We start from the raw sequence: 27,599 nt of genomic DNA on the forward strand, positions 1-27,599 counted from the left end.
CAGCTGCCCACTGCACTGAGGCTAGGAAACACTGTCACCACTGATAAATCCTCGATAATTGAGAATTTCAATAAGCATTTTTCCACAGCTGGCCATGCTTTCCACCTGGCTACCCCTACCCCGGTCAACAGCCCTGCACCCCCCCACAGCAACTCAACCAAGCCTCCACATTTCTCCTTCACCCAAAGATTGGAAAGCAGCTGCGGTCATCCACCTCTTCAAAGGGGGGGACACTCTTGACCCAAACTGCTACAGACCTATATTCTACCCTGCCTTTCTAAGGTCTTCGAAAGCCAAGTCAACAAACAGATTACCGACCAGTTCGAATCCCACCATACCTTCTCCGCTAATGCAATCTCGTTTCAGAGATGGTCATGGGTGCACCTCAGCCACGCTCAAGGTTCCTAAACAATATCATAACCGCCATCGATAAGAGACAATACTGTGCAGCCGTATTCATTGACCTGGCCAAGGCTTTCAACTCTGTCAATCATCATGTACATTCTTATCGGCAAACTCAACAGCCTTGGTTTCTCAAATGACTGCCTCGCCTGGTTCACCAGCTACTTCTCTGATAGAGTTCAGTGTGTCAAATTGGAGGGCCTGTTGTCCGGAACTCTGGCAGTCTCTATGGGGGTGCCACAGGGTTCAGTTTTCGGTCCAACTCTCTTCTCTTATAACATCAACGATGTCGCTCTTGCTGCTGGTGATTCTCTGATCCCCCTCTACGCAGACGACACCATTCTGTATACTTCTGGCCTTTCTTTGGACACTGTGTGAACAAACCTCCAAACGAGCTTCAATGCCATACAACACTCATTCCGTGGCCTCCAACTGCTTTTAAATGCAAGTAAATATAAATGCATGCTCTTCAACCGATAGCTGCCCGCGTGATTAGCATCACTACTCTGGACGGTTCTGACTTAGAATATGTTGACAACTACAAATACCTAGGTGTCTCGTTAGACTGTAAACTCTCCTTCCAGATTCACATTAAGCATCTCCAATCCAAAATTAAATCTAGAATCGGCTTCCTATTTTGCAACAAAGCATCCTTCACTCATGCTGCCTAACATACCCTCGTAAACTATCCTACCGATCCTTGACTTCGGCGATATCAATTACAAAATAGCTTTAAACACTCTACTCAGCAAATTGGATGCAAGCGATCACATTGCCATCCGTTTTGTCACCAAAGCCCCATATACTACCCACCACTGCGACCTGCTCTCGTTGGCTGACCCTCGCTTCCTATTCATCGCCGAAAACCCACTGGCACCAGGTCATCTATAAGTCTTTGCTAGGTAAAGCCCCGCCTTATTTCAACTCACTGGTCACCAGACGTGCTCAATGGGATTGAGATCCGGGGTCTTCGCTGGCCATGGCAGGACACTGACACAGGACACTGACATTCCTGTCTTGCAGGTAATCAGACACAGAACGAGCGGTGACTGGGGGCATTGTCATGCTGGAGGGTCATGTCAGGATGTCCTCCGATACACAAGTCAAGTCCCGATCGAACATCTCTGGAGAGACCTGAAATAGCTGCGCAGCGACGCTCCCCATCCAACTTGACAGAGCTTGAGAGGATCTGCAGAGAAGAATTGGAGAAACTCCACAAATACAGGTGTGCCATGCTTGTAGCGTCCTACCCAAGAAGACTCTAGGCTGTAATCGCTGCCAAAGGCGCTTCAACAATGTACTGAATAAAGTGTCTGAATACTTACGTAAATGTGATAGTTTTTGCTTTGTCATTATGGAGTATTGTGTGTAGATTGATGTAGGGGGGAAAACGATTGAATCCATTTTAGAATAGGGTTGTAACGTAACAAAATGTGAAGAAAGTCAAGGGGTCTGAACATTTTCCGAATACTTTTCCCCCTACATCAAGTAATCGGGGTTGGATTAAATGCGGAAGACACATTTCAGTTGTACAGCTGACTAGGTTCCCCCCTTTCCTCTTTTAGCGTTGTGTTTATTCATGGTGTTATTATTTTTCTCTCTGCATTGTTGGGAAGATCTGAAGTAGCACTCACAAGCAAAAACATTTCCCTGAAAATGACACATTTGTACACCACATCATTGCTCTCTCCTGCTCTGCTGTGGGTGCATCATGTACATCTTGCTAGCCGTCACTGATATGGCGAGGGGCTGAAGCTCATTGGTTGAACTTGAATTGGTAAGGGGCTGGCTCACGTGGAGGAAAATGCACATCTTCCAGAAAAACTGTTGCTTTCAAAACTAGGGATTTCTTGGATAATTGAGGTAAAACAGTAATTCTGTTCATAGATTATGCATGTATGAACTACACGTCGACACATCCAGTCCAAAGCTCATTGGTTGAACTTGAATTGGTAAGGGGCTGGCTCACGTGGAGGAAAATGCACATCTTCCAGAAAAACTGTTGCTTTCAAAACTAGGGATTTCTTGGATAATTGAGGTAAAACAGTAATTCTGTTCATAGATTATGCATGTATGAACTACACGTCGACACATCCAGTCCAAAGCAGGAAGTTAAAAAAAAATACTTAGTAGTCGCCAAAGTTCCGGAGCATATCTTTAACACACAAATTAAAATTTGTCCAAATACTTATGACACCTTGAAATGGGGGGACTAGATAGATCAAATCCAAGTTTATTGGTCACATACAGTTTAGCAGATGTTATCGCAGGTACATCGAAATGCTTGTGTTACTGGCTCCTAACAGTGCTGTAAAAAAATGTCAAGCAAGTACACAAATAAGAACAAATTTCAAACAAGAAATCACAAATGACATCCAGTTAACAACCCAAATAACACTAATCAGTAATCCAAATTCAATCTGTGTATATAAACCAATATATATACACACACACACACACACTAAGAATGATATGTACAGCAGTAGATGTATTACAGTGAACTATGTCAAGAATTCAGTTGATAAATACAGGCGGTGTGCAAAACAGTGTAGCAAAACTGCAACGCACAGTAGATCTATTAGAATGAGCAATGAGAAGAATACAGTATATGAACACACAGGGTAAAAACAGTATAAAAGAAATGGTCCAGTGTTTAATGTCTCTATATACATGGGACAGCAGCGTTGGCTGTGGTGGTCTGTGCCATTTAAGATGAGGGAAGAATTATTATTTTATGTGCGAGCATGTCCTTATTTCTATTACAGCATATTGGATGACTAATTCATATTCCATTCACCTAGTTCAATGTGACAGCGATAGGTTTAGGCTACAACATGATTCTCAATTTTCCCCTATACCCATCATGAGGTTGCTACAACCTAGCCTATGAATGTACGTTTACAAAGTAGGCTCACGGGTCAAGATAAATTTGAGTAATCAAGGTGACAGACATTGACACATTCAATACCGCTTTGCACACTCTTGCCTGCATCTAGCTGATCTAGGATGTGATCATTAGTCCAACAGTTGCAAAATAGTTTATATTGAACAAATTCAGGTATGTTTAATCCCACTTTGTTCAGTTTGCTTCAGTCTTAGAATGTTTTAAACAGAATTGTCGGAATGAATAGACCTGATCACACGCAAACAGTTCATTTTCATAGCCGCCACATACAAACAGCACGAACCCTTTGATTATTATCATTATCTCGCATCTACACTCCTCCTCTCACCTTCTCCCTTCACGTGTGGACATCAATCACAACCAGGCAAACCGTCATATCATAACTGAAGTCAATGTACCCAGAGGACAGAAAGCAGTTGTCCTCAGGCTACACCATTGTGTTGTTGGGGCTTCTGTAGACCTTCAGTGCAAAACAGTGTGTGAATATATTTAGTATAGTTTTATCTAAAGAGGATAACCTCTTTAATGTCTCTATTTGAAAAAGAATACATTCACTAAGGATGGTCCTCCCCTTCCTCCTCTAAGGAGGCTCCACTGGTATGCATGTGTATATACGTGAGTATGACGACTATGTATGAGCTTGTGTGTTTTCTTTTGTCTCTTACTTACTCCAGGAGTACTACTTACTACTCTAACTACAGGAGATGGTTGTTGGCTGATCAGGAGTCTGATAGCCTTAGGATACAAGCTGTTTTTCAGTACAGAGCCAAGTTTTAGCTTCACTATCCAAATAAATACACAGGGGAATCTTGTTGGACATTTTAATAAATATGATTTCCTTCAAATTCTTTATTTCAAAGGGTGTAAAACTGGCTTTGTGATGCAGGGTTGCCCTAAAGGGGAGAATTGTAACTAAGAACGTTGGCAATGAGATAAAGCAGGCTTAGATGGAGATATTAGTGAAGTACACTGGAAGTAAATGGTTTTGGAACAATCAGGTTAGGCCACTCATTAAGCACAAGCTTCCAAATGAGAGTGAACCAATTCATTCTTCATCATGAGGTTTCTGCAATCACGTAATAGAACTTCCTTTGAAAGGATATGAACCCGGTGTTTGGGAGGGGCTGGTACATTCATAAGCAGGAGGGTAGTGCATTAAATCACAGCAGCATGTTCACTGTGACTCCCTTCTCAAGGATGCAAGAGGAGACTAAAGCAAATCAGAAGACTTGGTACTGAAAAAGAAAACAAAATAATACAGTTAAGACAACCCCAGAAAATACATTTCACATTTATTTCCACACATTCTCCGTGTGGATGGGTGGACCTGTGGAACATAAACGGGATAAATCTGTTGGACTTTGACACATACAATATATACTGAAAAGTATGTGGACACCCCTTCAAATGAGAGGATTTGGCTATTTCAGCCACACCCGTTGCGGACAGGTGTATAAAATCGAGCACACAGTCATGCAATCTCCATAGACAAACATTGGTAGTACAATGTCCTTACTGAAGAGCTCAGTGATGCTCACCCATCAAAATAAAAACATTTAGCATTTCACTGCTAAACCATACTCAATCACATCACCCATATTTTTTTTATTCCATCTTATTTTAATACAAAGAGAGGTCCATACAAAAATGGCTTGTTGAGATCGGTGTGGAAGAACTTGACTGGCCTGCACAGAGCCCTGACTTCAACCCCATCGAACACCTTTAGGATGAATTGGAACGCCGACTTCTTATTATATAAAATTAAATAAAAACGGTGAGCTCAGAAGTCCATCTTCTTACCGTGGCCAAGGGTGCTACAACTCTCTGTCTTCAGAGTTACTAGTGGCCACATTTCCTGAGTATCCAACTCGAGAGCTGTAACACAGAAGTCGAGCACTGGTCACCATGTCTGTATTTCTGTGTGACCAGGAGGCCAAACCTAGCGTGGAACTCAGACGTGCTTTGTGCAAACAAGCCAGTCCTTGCCACATGTCATATGCCAAACGGTTTGCTATATGGCACGGAGTGGTGAGTGGAATGTTATGGATACCAGACTAGGCCAAACCCATTGGTCTCATCAATCTGCCACCCTTGCCTGCCATGTGTGTGACAACCCCTCTGGACCTCTTCAACAACAGACACACCAACTAGCTCAATGTTTAAGAACACTAGCAGATTTCTGGGACAAAATGGCCATTGCGTTTACTTTGCAGCTCCACTTCTGTGGCTGGTGTGTGTATATTGATGTTAAACACCAGAAAGCTTTGCAAATATAAAGCATGCAGCATTTAGCTGAAGCAGCATAGGTGGCTATGACAGCAGTAAGAACTCAAAAGAACACACGAAACTGTACAACAGTTGTTTTAGTGAGCGCAAAGAAAAGAGGGAGGAGCCATGACAGGAAACAAGCCTTGATTGGATGTTAGTTAATGAAATAAGAATTTCTTACCGTGCTTTATATTTGTAGATTATAAATACTATAATACAACCAACGACTAGAAAGAAAAAGGAGACGTTTATAAGGTATTATTTTGTTTAACATATGAAGTAGTTCATTTTTACTTGTATAGAGTTTAAAACCACAATATTCCTTCTCCTTACTGTGAACATTAATAAATTATGGGATGTCAACAGAAAGGGGTATTGTTATAGGTTTGTATACCAGTAACAATAGAAAAGTATTACAAATAACTTCATGTCTGTTCTGCAAGAAAAGGCTTGAACAGAATACTACCTAGGTAATAAAAATACATTGGTGAGCATATGCTAGAAAATAAATGATTGAGTCAACATTGTTGCATGATGACTAGATTTGAAAATGTTCAACATAAAACCAAACAAATACTGCTTATCCCGTTCGTCTTTATAAGATTGAATATAATACAATTCTTGGAACTTGTTTTGGAGAAGATGGTATGACTTGATTTAACAGGTCACCATGTTGTACTGTTACTGTCATAATCCACTGCAACTTACCAAGTACGCCTAGGACACTCCCTAATATGACCCATGTGTGGTCTGTAAGAGAAACAAACAAACGTGGGAAGGAAGATGCCATCATGAATTTGCAGTGAAGATGAATCATCACTAAATAGCCTAAACACTGCTTGAACCATCAAAGAGATCATACACTGTACAACATGTATGGATGAGCGCTAACTGTTGTAACATCATACACTGTACAACATGTATGGATGAGAGCTAACTGTTGTAACATTATACACTGTACAACATGTACGGATGAGAGCTAACTGTTGTAACATCATGTACTGTACAACATGTATGGATGAGCGCTAACTGTTGTAACATCATACACTGTACAACATGTATGGATGAGAGCTAACTGTTGTAACATTATACACTGTACAACATGTATGGATGAGAGCTAACTGTTGTAACATTATACACTGTACAACATGTACGGATGAGAGCTAACTGTTGTAACATCATGTACTGTACAACATGTACGGATGAGAGCTAACTGTTGTAACATCATGTACTGTACAATATGTACGGATGAGAGCTAACTGTTCTAACATATACCGTACAACATGTACGGATGAGAGCGGTTGTAACATGTACGGATGAGAGCTAACTGTTGTAACATCATACACTGTACAACATGTACGGATGAGAGCTAACTGTTGTAACATCATACACTGTACAACATGTACGGATGAGAGCTAACTGTTGTAACATCATACACTGTACAACATGTACGGATGAGAGCTAACTGTTGTAACATCATACACTGTACAACATGTACGGATGAGAGCTAACTGTTGTAACATGTACAGATGAGAGCTAACTGTTGTAACATGTACAGATGAGAGCTAACTGTTGTAACATCATACACTGTGCAACATGTACTGATGAGAGCTAACTGTTGTAACATATACAGATGAGAGCTAACTGTTGTAACATCATACACTGTACAACATGTACGGATGAGAGCTAACTGTTGTAACATGTACAGATGAGAGCTAACTGTTGTAACATCATACACTGTGCAACATGTACTGATGAGAGCTAACTGTTGTAACATATACAGATGAGAGCTAACTGTTGTAACATCATACACTGTACAACATGTACGGATGAGAGCTAACTGTTGTAACATGTACAGATGATAGCTAACTGTTGTAACATCATGTACTGTACAACATGTACGGATGAGAGCGGTTGTAACATGTACGGATGAGAGCTAACTGTTGTAACATCATACACTGTACAACATGTACGGATGAGAGCTAACTGTTGTAACATTATACAACATGTACGGATGAGAGCTAACTGTTGTAACATCATGTACTGTACAACATGTACGGATGAGAGCTAACTGTTGTAACATGTACAGATGAGAGCTAACTGTTGTAACATCATGTACTGTACAACATGTACGGATGAGAGCGGTTGTAACATGTACGGATGAGAGCTAACTGTTGTAACATCATACACTGTACAACATGTACGGATGAGAGCTAACTGTTGTAACATTATACAACATGTACGGATGAGAGCTAACTGTTGTAACATCATGTACTGTACAACATGTACGGATGAGAGCTAACTGTTGTAACATCATGTACTGTACAACATGTACGGATGAGAGCTAACTGTTCTAACATATACCGTACAACATGTACGGATGAGAGCGGTTGTAACATGTACGGATGAGAGCTAACTGTTGTAACATCATACACTGTACAACATGTACGGATGAGAGCTAACTGTTGTAACATCATACACTGTACAACATGTACGGATGAGAGCTAACTGTTGTAACATCATACACTGTACAACATGTACAGATGAGAGCTAACTGTTGTAACATCATACACTGTACAACATGTACGGATGAGAGCTAACTGTTGTAACATGTACAGATGAGAGCTAACTGTTGTAACATGTACAGATGAGAGCTAACTGTTGTAACATCATACACTGTGCAACATGTACTGATGAGAGCTAACTGTTGTAACATATACAGATGAGAGCTAACTGTTGTAACATCATACACTGTACAACATGTACGGATGAGAGCTAACTGTTGTAACATGTACAGATGAGAGCTAACTGTTGTAACATCATACACTGTGCAACATGTACTGATGAGAGCTAACTGTTGTAACATATACAGATGAGAGCTAACTGTTGTAACATCATACACTGTGCAACATGTACTGATGAGAGCTAACTGTTGTAACATGTACGGATGAGAGCTAACTGTTGTAACATCATACACTGTACAACATGTACGGATGAGAGCTAACTGTTGTAACATCATACACTGTACAACATGTACGGAGGAGAGCTAACTGTTGTAACATGTACAGATGAGAGCTAACTGTTGTAACATCATACACTGTACAACATGTACGGATGAGAGCTAACTGTTGTAACATGTACAGATGAGAGCTAACTGTTGTAACATCATACACTGTGCAACATGTACTGATGAGAGCTAACTGTTGTAACATATACAGATGAGAGCTAACTGTTGTAACATCATACACTGTGCAACATGTACTGATGAGAGCTAACTGTTGTAACATGTACGGATGAGAGCTAACTGTTGTAACATCAATAGGTAAAAGCTGGGTGACCGCTTACTTTTAGCATCAGGGGGACCAGGTACGCGATCTGTAACACAAAGAAGAGATATTAAGGTTTGCGCACACACACACACAATAAATGCTTTATTTGAATCCAACAATCAAATGTACAAAAAAAAGCATCCAAACACTTCAAAAGGTCCCTGTATGCATGGCACTCAAGGGTACAGGAAAAGCACCTCCTTCTCCAAACTGCTGGGCTTCCCACGACAGCTGAAACAGAGCAGTACCTAGCCAACTGCTTTGCCCTAGTTTTCAGGCTCGCAATCTGGAGGCTATGCACTGCAAGCCTGTGTACGTGCTTCTACACCTGCATTGCTTGCTGTTTGGGGTTTTAGGCTGGGTTTCTGTACAGCACTTTGAGATATCAGTTGATGTACGAAGGGCTATATAAATAAATTTGATTTGTACGTGGCAGAGACTGCCAAATATCAACGCCACCAGCTTTCACCTACACCCATTTCCATTCATGTTGCGACAGTTGAGGTTCATACTCAGAAGTACGGCCAGGTATCCCCGCCCACTACATGGACTGGGGATGGGTCGTGAATGCCATTGATGCTGGTAGATTCGGCCATTGAGTAGAACTTGTTTGAAAGCTGATTTTACTGTTGTAACAAGCAACAACAAAAAAATTGTCCAAAATATCATCCAACCTTTACTGCATTAACGGTGGCAGTTGTTATGCTAGTAAATAATCATGTTTTACCACAGAGCTGCAGCACTCATGTCTGGTCCTGGCGAGCACGCACACACACAGTCTTGCACAGCTAACCTTGTGGGGATATACAATTCAGTCCCATTCAAAATCCTATTTTCCCCAACCTGTACCCTTAACCCTATCTCCTAATCCTAATCCTAATTCTAACCCTAAACCCCCTATAAATAGCATTTGACCTTTTGGGAACCAACTGTCCCCAGTTGGTCAAAACATTTTTAGTTTACTATTCTTGTGGGGACTTCTGGTCCACACACACACACAGTAGAATGGCCTAACTGAAGAGCTCAGTGACCTTCAACGTGGCACAGTCATAGGATGCCACCTTTCCAACAAAGCAGTTTGTCAAATCTCTGCCCTGATAGAGCTACCCCATTCAACTGTAAGTGCTGTTATTGTGAAGTGGGAACGTCTAGGAGCAACAACACGCAAAGTGGTAGGCCACACAAGCTCACAGAACGGGACCTCCGAGTGCTGAAGCGCGTAAAACCATCTGATACCACGAAATTGGGGATAAAAAGGGCTAAAACAAAAAAAATATTCTTATTTACAATAAATGTGACTCCAAAATGACACAATACATTATTTACCATTCATTTCTATGACATTGTATCACTTCAAATCCAAAACAACAAAAATGTTCACTATCCCAATACTTTTGTAGCTCACTGGAAAATTAGATTAGGATTGTGCCAAGCAGTATCAAAAAGGACTGTACCTTCGTTTGTGGTTTTCTTTGAAGCAGTGGTAGTAGCTGTTGTGGTAGTAGTAGTAGTAGTGGTAGTAGTAGTAGTAGTAGTAGTGGGCTTTGTTGTCGTCGGAAGGGCTATAAAGGCATGCAATGCAATTAGGCCAATAACTATTCTTGTCCAGTCTGTCACATCAATGTACTGTTGTTATCCCTCCACATACCATATTGTCTTATCAAAATATTCTCTATATGTTTATATGAGATCAATTACAATTCAGAAAGTCAGTTTGCTGACACATTGGTCATCTGGCACTAAATACCAAATGACGCACAAAATATCTGATCCAAAATACAGGATAAAGTATGTTAAGTAACACACTGAAACAAGTCTTACCTTTGCATGTGGGAATAGAAGCTGACCAGCCTTCTATTTCACATGTCAGACTGGCCTCTCCCATCATCTTATATCCATCGTTGCACTTATACATCACAAAAGACTTGTGCTGGTAGGGGGGCAGACGACCTTGAATCCTAACGCCATTCTCAACAACAGGAGCAGGACATGAAACCACTGCAGATGTAAGAGCAAAGAGATGTTTATTCTCTATGGTTGTGAAGTAAAGGTGTCCCAAGTCTCTTATTTGTTGGTTTTAGGCTACTTGAAGCAATATTAACACAATGTTGTTATAACCACCTATTTATGTATATTATGCAACTAATCTTTTCAATAAATAGGCTATATTTTTGTAACTAATTTCCCCTGAGCTCAATGTTGCATCATGGTTTTAAGTGTATAGTACACATTAGGGCAGGGCTGCACATACCTCTTCCTGGAAATCTACTGTCCTGTAGTTCTTCAGTCCAACCCTAATTTAGCAGATCTGATTCAGCTAGTTAAGATCTTGTTGCGAAGCTAATAAGTACAATCAGGTGTGTTAAATTAGGGTTGGACTGAAAACCCACAGGACTGTAGAGCTCCAGGAAGAGGGTTGGGCAGCCCTGCATTAGGGTGTGCACTGTTCAGACCACTCCTTAGGCTGTCTCATGTACATCTGTATTATCAGGCTAGATACTGTGATATTTATACACTTATTTTATCATCTGGACCGTGACCTTGCTCATGATTGTGTAGTGGACAGGACTGGGTAGGTTCATTTCTAAATATAATCCGTTACCTGTCCAAAATTGTAATCAGTTACATAACCTTTGGAGTACTCAAACGCAGTAATGTAATCTGATTACTTTCCCCTTAAGAGGCATTAGAAGTAGACAAAGGATCCATCAAACGCATTTGGGGTGTCATCATAGTGGTCTCTGAATTATGGTCAGACTCGCTCTGATGGAACAAACTTAAAACTTGCGCCGTTTTTCAAAGCTGAATTGAATGCCATTGAGAAAACAGAAAGGTGTTGAATCTAGAGGTCGACTGATTATGATTTTTCAACACGATGCCGATTATTGGAGGACAAAAAAGCCGATACCGATCAATCGGCCAATTTTTTAAATGTATTTGTAATAATGACAATTACAACAATACTGAATGAACACTTATATAATACATCAATAAAATCAATTTAGCCTCAAATAAATAATGAAACCTGTTCAATTTGGTTTAAATAAGGAAAAAACAAAGTGTTGGAGAACAAAGTAAAAGTGCAATATGTGCCATGTAAGAAAGCTACCGTTTAAGTTCCTTGCTCAGAACATGAGAACATATGAAAGCTGTTGGTTCCTTTTAACATGAGTCTTCAATATTCCCAGGTAAGAAGTTTTAGTTTTAGTTTTTTTTGTAGTTATTATAGGAATTATAGGACTATTTCTCTCTATACCATTTGTATTTCATATACCTATGACTATTGGATGTTCTTATAGGCACTTTAGTATTGCCAGTGTAACAGTAAAGCTTCCGTCCCTCTCCTCGCTCCTTCCTGGAACCAGGAACACAACGACAGACACCCTCGAAGCAGAGCAAGGGGAACAATGGGGCGGCAGGGTAGCCTAGTGGTTAGAGCGTTGGACTAGTAACCGGAAGGTTGCAAGTTCAAACCCCCGAGCTGACAAGGTACAAATCTGTCGTTCTGTCCCTGAACAGGCTAGGTCGTCATTGAAAATAAGAATTTGTTCTTAAGTGACTTGCCTAGGTAAAATAAAAATACTCCAAGTCTCAGAGCGAGTGACGTTTGAAACGCTATTAGTGCGCACCCAGCTAACTAGCTAGCCATTTCACATCGTTACACCAGCCTAATCTCGGGAGTAGGCTTTAAGTAATAAACAGCAGAGCTGCTGGCAAAACTCACGAAAGTGCTGTTTTAATGAATGCTTATGAGCCTGCCTACCATCGCTCAGTCAGACTACTCTATCAAATCATATTATAACATAATAACACACAGAAATGCGAGCCTTTAGGTCCTTAATATGGTCGAATCCGGAAACTATCATCTCGAAAATAAGACTTCCGTATTTTATCTAACGGGTGGCATCCATCAGTCTAAATATTCCTGTTACATTGCACAACCTTCAATGTTATGTCATAATTACGTAAAATTCTGGCAAATTAGTTCGCAATGAGCCAGGCGGCCCAAACTGTTGCACACACCCTGACTCTGCGTGCAATGAACATAAGAGAAGTGACACAATTTCACCTGGTTAATATTGCCTGCTAACCTGGATTTCTTTTAGCTAAATATGCAGGTTTAAAAATATATACTACTGTGTATTGATTTGAAGAAAAGCATTGGTGTTTATGGTTAGGTAGACGTTGGAGCAACAACAGTCCTTTTTCGCGAATGCGCACAGCATCGATTATATGCAACGCAGGACACGCTAGATAAACTAGTAATATCATCAACCATGTTTAGTTATAACTAGTGATTATGATTGATTAAGTTTAATGCTAGCTAGCAACTTACCTTGGCTTCTTACTGCATTCGCGTAACAGGCCGGCTCCTCGTGAGGAAGGTGGTTAGAGCGTTGGACTAGTTAACCGTAAGGTTGCAAGATTGAATCCCTGAGCTGACAAGGTAAAAATCTGTCGTTCTGCCCCTGAACAAGGCAGTTAACCCACCGTTCCTAGGCCGTCATTGAAAATAAGAATGTGTTATTAACTGACTTGCCTAGTTAAATAAAGATTAAATAAAGGTGTAAAGAATAAATAAATAAAAAATATTTTAAAAAACATTTTTATTTTTTAATCAGTGTCCAAAATTACCGATTGTTATGAAAACTTGAAATCGGCCCTATTTAACCGGTCATTCCGATTAATCGGTCGACCTCTAGTTGAATACTTTCTGAAGTCAAATAATGCAAGAAGTAATCTAGTTTTCAAAAGTATCTGTAATCTGATTACAATATCTTATCAGTGTGAACAGTTCATACGAACAGTTCTGTCCTGTCAACAACCATAATTATGATTGTTTAAAACAGAAGGGGGGAAAAAGGCAAGCTTTCAACGTACTTTTACACTCCGGTGGAGCTGGCTGGAATTCTCCATCCTTTTCACAGACTATGGATTTAGTTCCAACCAGAGTGAATTCCTTCTCACAGCTATATTCCACAACACTTCTATAGTGGTACTCTTCATCAGGTGGGATAACAAGTACACCGTTGACAATGGTGGGGGGCTTTCCACACTTCACCACTGCAGAGTAGAACACAACAGCAGTTATGAACAGTTTTGATCTCGGCACAAGCATAGAACTGTTTAAGATAGTTATTTTCACCTTGACTAACCTTCACATACAGGAACTCTGCCATCCCAGCCGTCGACCAAACAGTTCCTTACACCGCTGCCCACAAGCATATAGCTGAAAAAGAGAAAGATTAGACAGTATTTGGAGTATTGCTTTAAGGATAGCAAGGGTTACAACAGAGACGGCTCTGACCTTAAGCAAGATAGCAAAGGAAGATTATAGGCTAAACATGAAACATTTCCTTCAGCTTTTAGTGAGGTGAAGTTTGATTAAGGCCGATCTGGAAATCATAAAATTAGGCCTACAAATGGACAGTTGACATGTTTAACCACTCAGTTCAGCCCATGAAGATAGACTCATCATTGCCAATAAGGGCTTCCAGCATTTTAAAATAGCCAACTGGGTGGGGATTCCTGAGTTGGGAGCCCAGTGAAGAAGAATAAAAATGGACAACTTTAAAACGTAGTGGTCACAGATGCTATAATGGCACAGATACAAAGATGAGTGCTCTCTCTATGGTTCAGCCCTATGAGAGACACAGAGAGAGAGAGATATGAGGCAAATAGCCTTGCACTGACCCAGTGTCACAGAAAGCAACAGCCCTGGCGCCAAACAGAACCCCTGAGAGATTATATCGGCCGTTCATCACTTCTCCTGGTGAGCCACACGGCCTTACTGAAACCATAAAGAAAAAAGAGTCATGTACAGAGGAAATGTAGGCTAGCCTGACCTGTTTTGTGCCAACATTCCACTCCTTGCCACTCTGTGTCATATGCCAAACATGACATGGAGTGGCAAAGAGTGGAATGTTGAAAGAAAACAGGTCCAGATTCCAGGTTAGCCTACTTTTTCAGTGAGTTTTATGAATGGGCAATGAATATATCAAGCTGTGAGTGGGTGGGTAAAAACTGTTTAGTGAAAAGCATGAGCTGGTGCATACCCAAAGAGTTAGGAGGTGCGGACTAACGGCGAGTAAACTATAGGCTATAAAAACAAATAAAAGAGTTGCACACTGTATACACAAGCTCCCAGCAATTTTTGGGGTAAAACAACATTTCTAGATCACTGTGCCTTCTTCAGGGTAATATCATGAATGCTTGACCAGGTTATATAAACAACCAGTGCAATTAATGCAACCAATGACTAGTGAGGGGTATGTCATAGTAATTAGGGTGCTGAGGATGAAAAAGTTACTGTTAAAAGACAATAGTTTACAGCATGTTAAATATATTAGGCTATTGTTTTCATCATATTACAACATGATTAGATATTGTACATAGTATTAACATGAAAATGCATTTGACTATTTCATATATAGATTTAATTGTTTCCAATTAATTTCATCTTAGTCACATGCAATCCTTGGTTCAAACGCAATGCATAATAAGCATCTCTACCAGGGAACATCTTGGGTGCACGCTGATAAGCTGTGGAAAGAATACGTTCATTTAGCAGACCTGGTCATAAAAAAGGGGGGACTTGTTTATTAAAAAGGGCCCGAGGTCCAAGTCAACATTCAGACCACTAGTATTTTTTGTATAGGAGATCCAGTAGACCTCCCTCTGTAGTAGTAGGGTCTCAATGTTACCTCCTCTCCTTGGTAGGGGAACATGCTCGATACCTCTTGTATTTGAGGGAAGAAATAGGATGGTTAGCTCAAACAAAGTGAGCTGCTACTGGGTAGTCAGTGTTCTTGCACCTGATTGAGCTGCGGTGTTCAGCTATGCGTTGTTTTAATCCCCCCCCCCCCTACATGGGTTTTCCCACATGGACAGGTGAGGAGATGGATTCCGCCATGTGTCTTGCATGAGATGACACCACTAACAGGGATTTTTAGATTATGACACACCTCACTATTGTCATTGGTTGCACAAACTGTTTGTCTATATAGTCTGAGGTGCGCTCAGTTCGCTTGAACGGTTGCTACATTGCAGAACGGTTTGTGCTGAACGACACGTTTCCCCAAATCGCTCTTGAACAGAGGTACATTTGCTCCCGTGTGGCGAGGAGCAATGAGTGACGTATTTAAAAAAAAGGACAGAGCCACGATGACGAGGCTCCCCAACCCCTCCACGTTTTTCAACAGGTCGTTCCGTACAGCACCGTTTCCGTTTAATTGAACGCTCCAGAATGTAAACATTTACTGAGCGAAGCCCTGGTTCAAGCATTCATGATATTACCCTGAAGAAGGCACAGTGATACTGAAACATTGGTGGTTTACCCAATAAATTACTGGGAGCTTATATAGAGTGGGCGACTATTTTAGAACTAAAAACATTTACAGGAATATGGCCTAACTTTTTAGCACAATAAAAAATACAATTATTGGAATTACATTCGCATGTCAGTGTCACTGTACTCCACACGCCAGCAGTACAGATGACTGATCGAGACCCTCCTGCAGGGATATATCCAGTTGAACACTCAAAACGTGCGGTTGTTCCCTCTCCAAATGTCTCTTGAGTTGATGTAAAAACCATGTTTGACCCTTCTAACGGTATGGGTTTGGAGCAGTCTTGACCTGAAAACAAAAGAGACAAAATTGAATGACCAAGGTGGACAAATACCAAGGTGGACAAACACCTTCAAAACCCACATTGTCTCATGTCAGATGGGGTCAATATAACCTGACACGCAGTTGCCAGGAGCCAATGTGTCTAACTAAACGTGGAACTCATGGTGCTTTCAAGACAACTCATACACTCGAAGGGTTAACATTTACGTACGTGTTTTGCGTAGAGCTTCCTATTGGTCGATTATTCCAAGTAGGAAGCTCGGAGCTCATTTTTCTACAGTGGGTTTCCAAGTCAAAAATGTTAGTTTTGAGCTGTCTTGAAAGTCGCATCTCTTATATTGAGATTGTGCTCATTTTCCAAACACTAGTTCTTAGTTTTGAAACTCACGCAGATATAATGCACTGGTTACCAGAGACGGAAGTGGAAGCGAGACACCCCACTTTTTTTTCTGGTTCAATTAAAGGCAAATGAACTAAGTAGATCAGACTCAGTTACTATTGCATTGGTGTCTATAGGAGACCCACCCCGTTAAGTAGACCAGAATTTCTTTCTTTGCTGGCTCCTACAGAAAGACATGCTTGATCAGCTCCTCTTGCCCCAGCTAGCAGCCTTGTGCTATCTTGTTTGAATGGCCATTACGGTAGATAGTTTGCCAGCTTGTTGATGAAGTTGTATGCCACTAAAGATACGGGACTGTTCTTAGAAATCATCATCATCGCGTTTGGCCAACGCGATGACGTCGCAGCTAGAACCGTTATCTGTGCTGCAGAATTCGGCACACTAATCAGAACATTAACTATAACGAAAACTAATTTGTGTTATTAGATAGAATTTCAGTACACTATCAGTGCAGACGGCCGTCACGCAATCTGACGTGAGACAATGATTCAAACCATAGACGGTATAAGCAAAGACAGTATGAAGATATCCAGGCTGCATCACAACTAGCTGGGATTGGGAGTTCCATAGGGCGGCGCACAATTGGCCCAGCGTAGTCCGTCATTGTAAATTGTTAACTAACTTGCCTAGTTAAATAAAAGGTTAAAACATTATTTTTTTTTAAAGCAATGTCATGGCAACGTTAGCTAGCATAGCTCACGCGAAGAAACGCCTCGTCAGGTCTACCAGTGCAGGCCGTCAAATGAAAAGGCACTGCTATTCCATATAAAGTTGTTCTTAACAAAAATGTTAACGTGTCAGTGTCACTTTCACACGGTTGTAGTTAATGACAGGCTCAGCTATATAAAAGACATTGTCTCGAATCTAGGTTGCCTTTCGAATTTTTCACTTCACAGACTTGCCAAAATTCTAACCCGGTTGAGAAGGGCGTAATTGCGGCTCGTAAGTAAGGGCGTTCCTACATGTGGGCATCTCTGTACGGAACTCCTCTTTATACTTCTATTGGGGGTGCTCCAGTACATAACGTTGGATGCCAACCACTGATAAACCCTGCAGAAGAAGCTAGCTAGGACACCAGTAGACACAGGCCGTGTCTGAATACCCATATTTGCGTCCTAAAATAGGCCACTTGAGTATGCGAAAGAAGAAAGTTTAATTTGATTAAAAAATATATATTTTATATTCTTCAAAGTAGCCACTCTTTGCCTTGATGACAGCTTTGCACCCACTTGGCATTCTCAACAAGCTTCACCTGGAATGCTTTTCCAACAGTCTTGAAGGAGTTCCCACATATGCTGAGCACTTGTTGGCTGCTTTTCCTTCACTCTGCAGTCCAACTCATCCCAAACCATCTCTATTGGGTTGAGGTCAGATGAATGTAGAGGCCAGGTCATCTGATACGGTCTCCATCACTCTCCTTGGTCAAAAGGTCAAATAACCCTTACACGGCCTGGAGGTGTGTTTTGGGTCATTGTCCTGTTGAAAAACAAATGGATAGTCCCACTAAGCTTGCCTAGTTAAATAATGGTTAAATAAAAAATAAGTGCAAACCAGATGGGATGGTGTATCGCTGCAGAATGCTGTGGTAGCCATACTGTTTAAGTGTTCCTTGAATTTTAAATAAAACACAGACCGTGTAACCCGCAAAGCACGCCCACACCACCACCATGCTTCATGGTGGGAAACACACATGCGAAAATCATCCATTCACCTACTCTGCGTCTCACAAAGACATGGCGGATGGAACCAAAAATCTCAAAATTTGGACTCATCAGACCAAAGGACAGATTTCAACCGGTCTTATGTCCATTGCTTGTGTTTCTTTATTGGTGTCCTTTAACAGTGGTTTCTTTGCAGCAATTCGACCATGAAGGACTGATTCACGCAGTCTCCTCTGAACAGTTGATGTTCAGATGTGTCTATTACTTGAACTCTGAAGCATTTATTTGGGCTGCAATTTGAGGTAACTAATGAACTTATCCTCTGTAGCAGAGGTAACTCTGGGTCTTCCTTTCCTGTGGCGGTCCTCATGAGAGCCAGTTTCATCATAGCAATTGATGGTTTTTACGACTGCACTTGAAGAAACTTTCAAAGTTCTTGACATTTTGCAGATTGACTGACCTTAATGTTTTAAAGTAATGATGGACTGTCGTTTCTCTTTGCTTATCGGAGCTGTTCTTGCCATAATATGGACTTGGTCTTTTAGCAAATAGGGCCATCTTCTGTATACCACCCCTACCTTGTCACAACACAACTGATTGGCTCAAATGCATTAAGAAAATACATTTCACAAAATGAACAAGACACACCTGTTAATTGAAATGAATTTCAGGTGACTACCCCATGAAGCTGGTTGAGAGAATGCCAAGAGTGTGCAAAGCTGTCAAAGGCAAAGGGTGGCTATTTGAAGAATATAAAATATATTTTTATTTAAAAAAAATTGGTTACATGATTCCATATGTGTTATTTCATAGTTTTGATGTCTTCACTATTAACTTACAATGTGGAAAATAATACAAATAAAGAAAAACCATTGAATGGGTAGGTGTTCTAAAACTTGACTGGTACTGTACACCTAAAATAACATTGCAGGACTGTGGTTGGGTTCGGGACCAGTTCTTGTGGTAGCGTGTGGGAGTCGGACAGAAAGCCAGGAGTGAAACTGGGCTGACATTCTGCACATTTTCTCATCAATGAAACATCTGATCAATACATTTTTATGTTACCAAAACTATAATCCGTTACGAATACAGTGTACTAAGTTTCATAGACTTTGCCAAAGTTGACATTGTTTAGAAGTAGTGCAAGGTTAAATTGAGTTTGTGCACAGATGCAGGATGGACAACAATCTCTGCAGCACTCCACCAATCAGGCATTTATGGTAGTGGCCAGACGGAAGCCACTCCTCAGTAATTTTTTTATATTTTTTTATTTTACCTTTATTTTACTAGGCAAGTCAGTTAAGAACAAATTCTTATTTTCAATGACGGCCTAGGAACAGTGGGTTAACTGCCTGTTCAGGGGCAGAACGACAGATTTGTGCCTTGTCAGCTCGGGGATTCGAACTTGCAACCTTTCGGTTACTAGTCCAACGCTCTAACCACTAGGCTACCCTGCCGCCCCAAGTCCATGGAGAATAAGAACACCTCCTCCCAGCTGCCCACTGCACTGAGGATAGGAAACACTGTCACCACCGATAAATCCACTATAATTGAGAATTTCAATAAGCATTTTTCTACGGCTGGGCATGCTTTCCACCTGGCTACCCCTACCCCGGTCAACAGCACTGCACCCCCCCACAGCCACACGCCCAAGCCTTCCCCATTTATCCTTCTCCCAAATCCAGTTTTTCTTAACTGACTTACGTAGTTAAAGGTTAAATATATATTTTTAAATACATTATGGGGTACTGTGTGTAGATTGGGGGGGGGGGGGGTAATGGGAATTTGCACTGTATGTGTATTCTACTTGAATACAGCGTCCCCACATTTCCCACTCCAAATAGCCTGAAGCCACTGGCTTCTTTTCACAGAGGTAAAGTTGGTTTTATAAATTGCACATTCGGACATTCAACGGATCTTCTCCAAAAGCCATTTGAAAATCAATAACTAATTCACCGTTTGTCACAAAATCAAACCAGATATGACTTATTCTATAAATGTCTAGCATAGTTTTACCTTTTTTTTGTAGAAATTCCAGTTGACTTGATAGAAATACATAACTATGGCATCTATAAAATGCCATTTAAACAGTATAAATCAATAGCGTTTTCACTGACATAATCAAACTAGGTATGATTTATTTTATAAATGTCTAGTGTACTTTTACAACCTTTGCTTAGAGTAGAAATTCCAGTTTTGATAAATACATAAAATCTCAAATATTGCATTTAAAGACAGAAAAAATATCAATAACTAATTCAGTGATTTCACAGAAAAGTGAAAATATGCACATTCTGTGGCAGTCCGCCAATAGCGTCGAATAGTCCCCGCGATATGCAACTGTTCAGGGAAGTCAGGAACCAATACACGCAGTCAGTGAAGAAAGCAAAGGCTAGCTTTTTCAAGCAGAAATTCACATCCTGTAGCTCTAACTGCAAAATGTTTTGGGACACTAAAGTCCATGGAGAACAAGAGCACCTCCTCCCAGCTGCCCACTGCACTGAGGCTAGGTAACACGGCCACAACTAATAAATCCATGATAATCGAAAATTTCAATAAGCATTTCTCAACGGCTGGCCATGCCTTCCTCCTGGCTACTCCAACCCCGGCGAACAGGTTTTCTGAGTTACAAAAGACCATCAGACTGTGCTGTCATTTTGCACATTCTACAGTTCTAACAAACAGTAACATAATACCTGAATACTTCTCTGCATGCTTTAGTGTCTAGCAAGCCAAGACCACAGGACTTGGTGTACGTAGGAGCAATTTATTATCGTGAATAGGGTGTTGAACCTAGTAAAGTGGCGAGTCTAGATATCACAGACAACTCCTTTTGAGCATCTGTTATACGTTTGATCAATGGGTATAATGGTAAATCTGATCCCCAAGGGCTGACTTGGATATTTAGAGTTGGAGGTAAAGAAAAATATATAAAACTAGGACATTAAAACGCTGGCAGAACATCCACATAAAGTATGTCTTTTAAAAAGTATAAATACCTTTCTAAGACCACTGTCTTTCTGGATGTTTTAAAAGGTTTGCAAATAGTTCTTTCTGCAAGGAATGTGAATTGAAAGGGATACCCACTAGTATAATTGTGTGGTAGTTGCACACCTCCCTGCTGAATTATGTAGTGCTGATTTGGGCCAGTAGATTTATTTTTTTGGTCAGTTTGCGCTGTTCTGCGAAGGGAGTAGTACATAGCGTTGTACGAGATCTTCAGTTTCTTGGCAATTTCTCGCATGGAATAGCCTTCATTTCCCAGAACAAGAATAGACTGATGAGTTTCAGAAGAAGTGCTTTGTTTCTGGCCATTTTGAGCCTGTAATCGAACCCACAAACGCTGACGCTCCAGATACTCAACTAGTCTAAAGAAGGCCAGTTTTATTGCTTCTTTAAAATCAGAACAGTTTAACTGTGCTAACATAATTGCAAAGGGTTTTCTCATGATCAATGAGCTTTTTAAAATGGTCAACTTGGGTTAGCTAACAACATGCCATCGGAACACAGGAGTGATGGTTGCTGATAACGGGCCTCTGTATGCCTATGTAGACATTCCATTAAAACTCAGCTGTATCCAGCTACAATAGTCATTTACAACATTAACAATGTCTACACTGTATTTCTGATCAATTTGATGTTATTTTAAGGGACAATTGTTTTGCTTTTCTTTCACAAACAAGGACATTTCTAAGTGACCCTAAACTTTTGAACTGTAGTGTATGTTATGGTTCACTCTTAGTTTTCGTTATCTCCACTGTGGAATGTCCATGTTGATCCTATTGGTCCTCTTGATCCACCAACCGGTCTTCTTTGATGACCCATTCATCCTGTAGATTTTTTTCCTGTAATCTAATTTGATTTAAGATGCACATTTTATGCCAGGCCCCTTCTAATAGGGTACAACAGACTCGTTAGAACTTTGACCACATGCCCTCTAGACGGACTACATGCCCTCTATCAAAAACTGTAATGTTTACACAAAACAAAGGTTGTAAAAGTATGCTAAACCTTTCTAGAATAAATCATACATAGTTTGATGTTTGTGACAAACGGTGAATTAGTTAATGATTTATACAGCTTTAAATATCATTTTAAAGATTTACATTTCCAACAAATCAAAACTGGAATTCGTATTCAAAACAGGTTGTAAAAAGTCATTTATAAAATAAACCATGTCTATTTTTATGTTTGTGACAATCAATGAATTAGTTATTGATTTTTACCATTTTAAAATGGCTTTTGGCTAATGTATGTTGAATGTCCGGATATAAAACGAACTTTACCTCGGGTCTTTTCATTGGCTCTATTTCCCAAACCATCGGTTGGGATTTTTGACCTGGCTTCATGTACCTCTCTTGAACAACACTGGAGCCTATCGGTATGTTGTGCTATTTCTGTATAACACAAATAATCGATGACGACCAAGTTGACGATTTTACAATGGGGGTCAATAGGAAATTAATGTTGGTATTCCCCAACTATTCTCAAACCCTGTTCTATATGAAAAGCGTGAGTGTTGCGCCCCTGGGTTTAGAAACTATGTGGTACACGTTTCAAACCAATGGATGAAAACATGCAGTCATAGAAATAGAGTTCTGCTTGTAGATGACCCTACCTTGAACAGTGAGAACCATGAGGGCAAGGTGGACCATCCATATTGTCAAGAACCAACAGACGTCTTTAGAGGGCTGCATGACGTCTTCGTTTCCTGTAACGAGCAGCAGCACACAATCTCCTGAATTGGTTGGTTTGCTTGATAATCTATACTGTAAAGTTTGATCCCCTCTTACACGGATGAATTTCTCAATATCCACTTGTCGTTATCACACTGTGTTCACAATAAAATACAGGCACAACTACGTTAGCTAGCTGGTACTGGAGACTGCGAGCTAGCTAGCATGGCTAATTAACGTTAGCTAGCTACTGTGTTTGCGTATATCGCACTTTCTTCTATAACAATGTCCAATAATGATCAGTTATAGTATTAGGAAAACTCATAGTCTTACCTTATTGTACAAGTAGTCTACCTACGACTTCTTCAACTGACAGCTCTGTCTGCCTGTTTCGCAACAGCAAATGAACGTTTATTGTGCGAATATCCTGGTTGGCAGCAGTCTTGAAGCTCGTGAGAATTGTGGAAATAAGCCTTCAAAATAAAAGTTCCCCATGTAAACTAATCCAAAGAGTGGAATAATGCCATATTTGGACAAAAAAAAATGCCAAACAGGGTTGTAATGGTGTTACATAACTTTAAAATAAAATACAATTATGATTTATATTTACAATAAATATAAACAGTCGAAATCCCACTGTGGATGTATTAGATCAGGGGTCTCAATTTGTCTATCCCTGTGTGTCGCCAATTGATGTGATAACCATCTTGAGGGATGACAGAAATACTTTCCGAAACCTTCTCAATTAAACGTTAACTACAAAGTAGGCTTACATGGCAAAAGTAGTGTATATCATGAGTAAGTATGTTATTTTTATATATTATTTGTCATTTGCTAATTTAGCCATGAAATGAGCAATGGTTCTGTACTACTGCTGCTATCAACACATTAGATGGCACATTCCTCACTAGCTAGATGCCCAATTAAAGGGGAATTATACAAAATTTAAAAAATCTTTCACCCCCCCCCCCTTCCCTGAAAAGGTATTCAGATTTAAGCATTGACATGGACCCTCTGAGTTGGTTTAACCATTATTCTACCAGGTATATTGCCAGAAAATATAGTGCACGACTTTCTATTGTACACTAAGTACCCGGGGAAGAGTTACAGGGAAGAGAATAATGTGCCTATTTGAAAGCTAGTTTTGTAGCTCACAACATGTAAAAAAAAAACATCTTTAAGTATCTCATTCTAGAAAAGTTTGGAGACCGCTGTATTAGACAGACTGGACTTCATAATTGCTGCATAATTGCATTGGGAGCATACATATGCACGTTACCCAATTTCCAGTGGTGGAAAAAGTACCCAACTATCATACTAGAGTAAAAGTAAAGATACCTTCGTGGAAAATGGCTGAAATAAAAGTAACCCAGTAAAATTATACTTGAGTAAAAGTATAAGGTTTTAAAAAAATTAAAAAGATGTCTATGTTTGCTTCAGATTTGGTCCAGTCTGGACCAGCCTTACATTTACATTTACATTTAAGTCATTTAGCAGACGCTCTTATCCAGAGCGACTTACAAATTGGTGCGTTCACCTTAAGACATCCAGTGGAACAGCCACTTTACAATAGTGCATCTAAATCTTTTAAGGGGGGGGTGAGAAGGATTACTTTATCCTATCCTAGGTATTCCTGAAAGAGGTGGGGTTTCAGGTGTCTCCGGAAGGTGGTGATTGACTCCGCTGTCCTGGCGTCGTGAGGGAGTTTGTTCCACCATTGGGGGGCCAGAGCAGCGAACAGTTTTGACTGGGCTGCGCGGGAACTGTACTTCCTCAGTGGTAGGGAGGCGAGCAGGCCAGAGGTGGATGAACGCAGTGCCCTTGTTTGGGTGTAGGGCCTGATCAGAGCCTGGAGGTACTGAGGTGCCGTTCCCCTCACAGCTCCGTAGGCAAGCACCATGGTCTTGTAGCGGATGCGAGCTTCAACTGGAAGCCAGTGGAGAGAGCGGAGGAGCGGGGTGACGTGAGAGAACTTGGGAAGGTTGAACACCAGACGGGCTGCGGCGTTCTGGATGAGTTGTAGGGGTTTAATGGCACAGGCAGGGAGCCCAGCCAACAGCGAGTTGCAGTAATCCAGACGGGAGATGACAAGTGCCTGGATTAGGACCTGCGCTGCTTCCTGTGTGAGGCAGGGTCGTACTCTGCGGATGTTGTAGAGCATGAACCTACAAGAACGGGCCACCGCCTTGATGTTAGTTGAGAACGACAGGGTGTTGTCCAGGATCACGCCAAGGTTCTTAGCGCTCTGAGAGGAGGACACAATGGAGTTGTCAACCGTGATGGCGAGATCATGGAACGGGCAGTCCTTCCCCGTGAGGAAGAGCAGCTCCGTCTTGACGAGGTTCAGCTTGAGGTGGTGATCCGTCATCCACACTGATATGTCTGCCAGACATGCAGAGATGCGATTCGCCATCTGGTCATCAGAAGGGGGAAAGGAGAAGATTAATTGTGTGTCGTCTGCATAGCAATGATAGGAGAGACCATGTGAGGTTATGACAGAGCCAAGTGACTTGGTGTATAGCGAGAATAGGAGAGGGCCTAGAACAGAGCCCTGGGGGACGCCAGTGGTGAGAGCGCGTGGTGAGGAGACAGATTCTCGCCACGCCACCTGGTAGGAGCGACCTGTCAGGTAGGACGCAATCCAAGCGTGGGCCGCGCCGGAGATGCCCAACTCGGAGAGGGTGGAGAGGAGGATCTGATGGTTCACAGTATCGAAGGCAGCCGATAGGTCTAGAAGGATGAGAGCAGAGGAGAGAGAGTTAGCTTTAGCAGTGCGGAGGGCCTCCGTGATACAGAGAAGAGCAGTCTCAGTTGAATGACTAGTCTTGAAACCTGACTGATTTGGATCAAGAAGGTCATTCTGAGAGAGATAGCGGGAGAGCTGGCCAAGGACGGCACGTTCAAGAGTTTTGGAGAGAAAAGAAAAAAGGGATACTGGTCTGTAGTTGTTGACATCGGAGGGATCGAGTGTAGGTTTTTTCAGAAGGGGTGCAACTCTCGCTCTCTTGAAGACAGAAGGGACGTAGCCAGCGGTCAGGGATGAGTTGATGAGCGAGGTGAGGTAAGGGAAAAGGTCTCCGGAAATGGTCTGGAGAAGAGAGGAGGGAATAGGGTCAAGCGGGCAGGTTGTTGGGCGGCCGGCCGTCACAAGACGCGAGATTTCATCTGAGAGAGAGGGGAGAAAGAGGTCAGAGCACAGGGTAGGGCAGTGTGAGCAGAACCAGCGGTGCCGTTTGACTTAGCAAACGAGGATCGGATGTCGTCGACCTTCTTTTTCAAAATGGTTGACGAAGTCATCTGCAGAGAGGAGGAGGGGGGAGGGGGAGGAGGATTCAGGAGGGAGGAGAAGGTGGCAAAGAGCTTCCTAGGGTTAGAGGCAGATGCTTGGACTTTAGAGTGGTAGAAAGTGGCTTTAGCAGCAGAGACAGAAGAGGAAAATGTAGAGAGGAGGGAGTGAAAGGATGCCAGGTCCGCAGGGAGGCGAGTTTTCCTCCATTTCCGCTCGGCTGCCCGGAGCCCTGTTCTGTGAGCTCGCAATGAGTCGTCGAGCCACGGAGCAGGAGGGGAGGACCGAGCCGGCCTGGAGGATAGGGGACATAGAGAATCAAGGGATGCAGAAAGGGAGGAGAGGAGGGTTGAGGAGGCAGAATCAGGAGATAGGTTGGAGAAGGTTTGAGCAGAGGGAAGAGATGATAGGATGGAAGAGGAGAGAGTAGCGGGGGAGAGAGAGCGAAGATTGGGACGGCGCGATACCATCCGAGTAGGGGCAGTGTGGGAAGTGTTGGATGAGAGCAAGAGGGAAAAGGATACAAGGTAGTGGTCGGAGACTTGGAGGGGAGTTGCAGTGAGGTTAGTGGAAGAACAGCATCTAGTAAAGATGAGGTCGAGCGTATTGCCTGCCTTGTGAGTAGAGGGGAAGGTGAGAGGGTGAGGTCAAAAGAGGAGAGGAGTGGAAAGAAGGAGGCAGAGAGGAATGAGTCAAAGGTAGACGTGGGGAGGTTAAAGTCGCCCAGAACTGTGAGAGGTGAGCCATCCTCAGGAAAGGAGCTTATCAAGGCATCAAGCTCATTGATGAACTCTCCGAGGGAACCTGGAGGGCGATAAATGATAAGGATGTTAAGCTTGAAAGGGCTGGTAACTGTGACAGCATGGAATTCAAAGGAGGCGATAGACAGATGGGTAAGGGGAGAAAGAGAGAATGACCACTTGGGAGAGATGAGGATCCCGGTGCCACCACCCCGCTGACCAGAAGCTCTCGGGGTGTGCGAGAACACGTGGGCGGACGAAGAGAGAGCAGTAGGAGTAGCAGTGTTATCTGTGGTGATCC

General features: G+C 41.7%; 1 protein-coding gene across 3 annotated transcripts; it reads right to left on the reverse strand.

Moving 5' to 3' along the window:
* Window positions 1-2,606: 2,606 nt before the first annotated feature.
* Window positions 2,607-23,722, reverse strand: LOC115102446 (C4b-binding protein alpha chain-like). 3 transcript variants are annotated; one of them, XM_029622403.2, is made up of 13 exons: window positions 23,606-23,722; window positions 23,215-23,307; window positions 16,356-16,541; window positions 14,599-14,695; window positions 14,061-14,134; window positions 13,786-13,968; window positions 10,726-10,902; window positions 10,359-10,466; window positions 8,921-8,950; window positions 6,284-6,325; window positions 5,757-5,802; window positions 5,108-5,182; window positions 2,607-4,542 (listed from the first exon to the last, which is right to left on the reverse strand). In XM_029622403.2, exons 2-12 carry the CDS (start codon window positions 23,291-23,293, stop codon window positions 5,122-5,124), a joined length of 1,083 nt encoding a protein of 360 aa, XP_029478263.1. In that variant the 5' UTR covers window positions 23,294-23,307; window positions 23,606-23,722; the 3' UTR covers window positions 2,607-4,542; window positions 5,108-5,121. The 3 variants fall into 3 exon arrangements, with proteins under 3 accessions (XP_029478263.1, XP_029478264.1, XP_029478265.1); XM_029622404.2 differs by lacking the exon at window positions 5,108-5,182; XM_029622405.2 differs by lacking the exons at window positions 5,108-5,182; window positions 5,757-5,802.
* Window positions 23,723-27,599: the final 3,877 nt, after the last annotated feature.

The sequence above is a fragment of the Oncorhynchus nerka genome, linkage group LG20 (genome assembly GCF_034236695.1).
Source record: "Oncorhynchus nerka isolate Pitt River linkage group LG20, Oner_Uvic_2.0, whole genome shotgun sequence".
NCBI lineage: Eukaryota > Metazoa > Chordata > Actinopteri > Salmoniformes > Salmonidae > Oncorhynchus > Oncorhynchus nerka.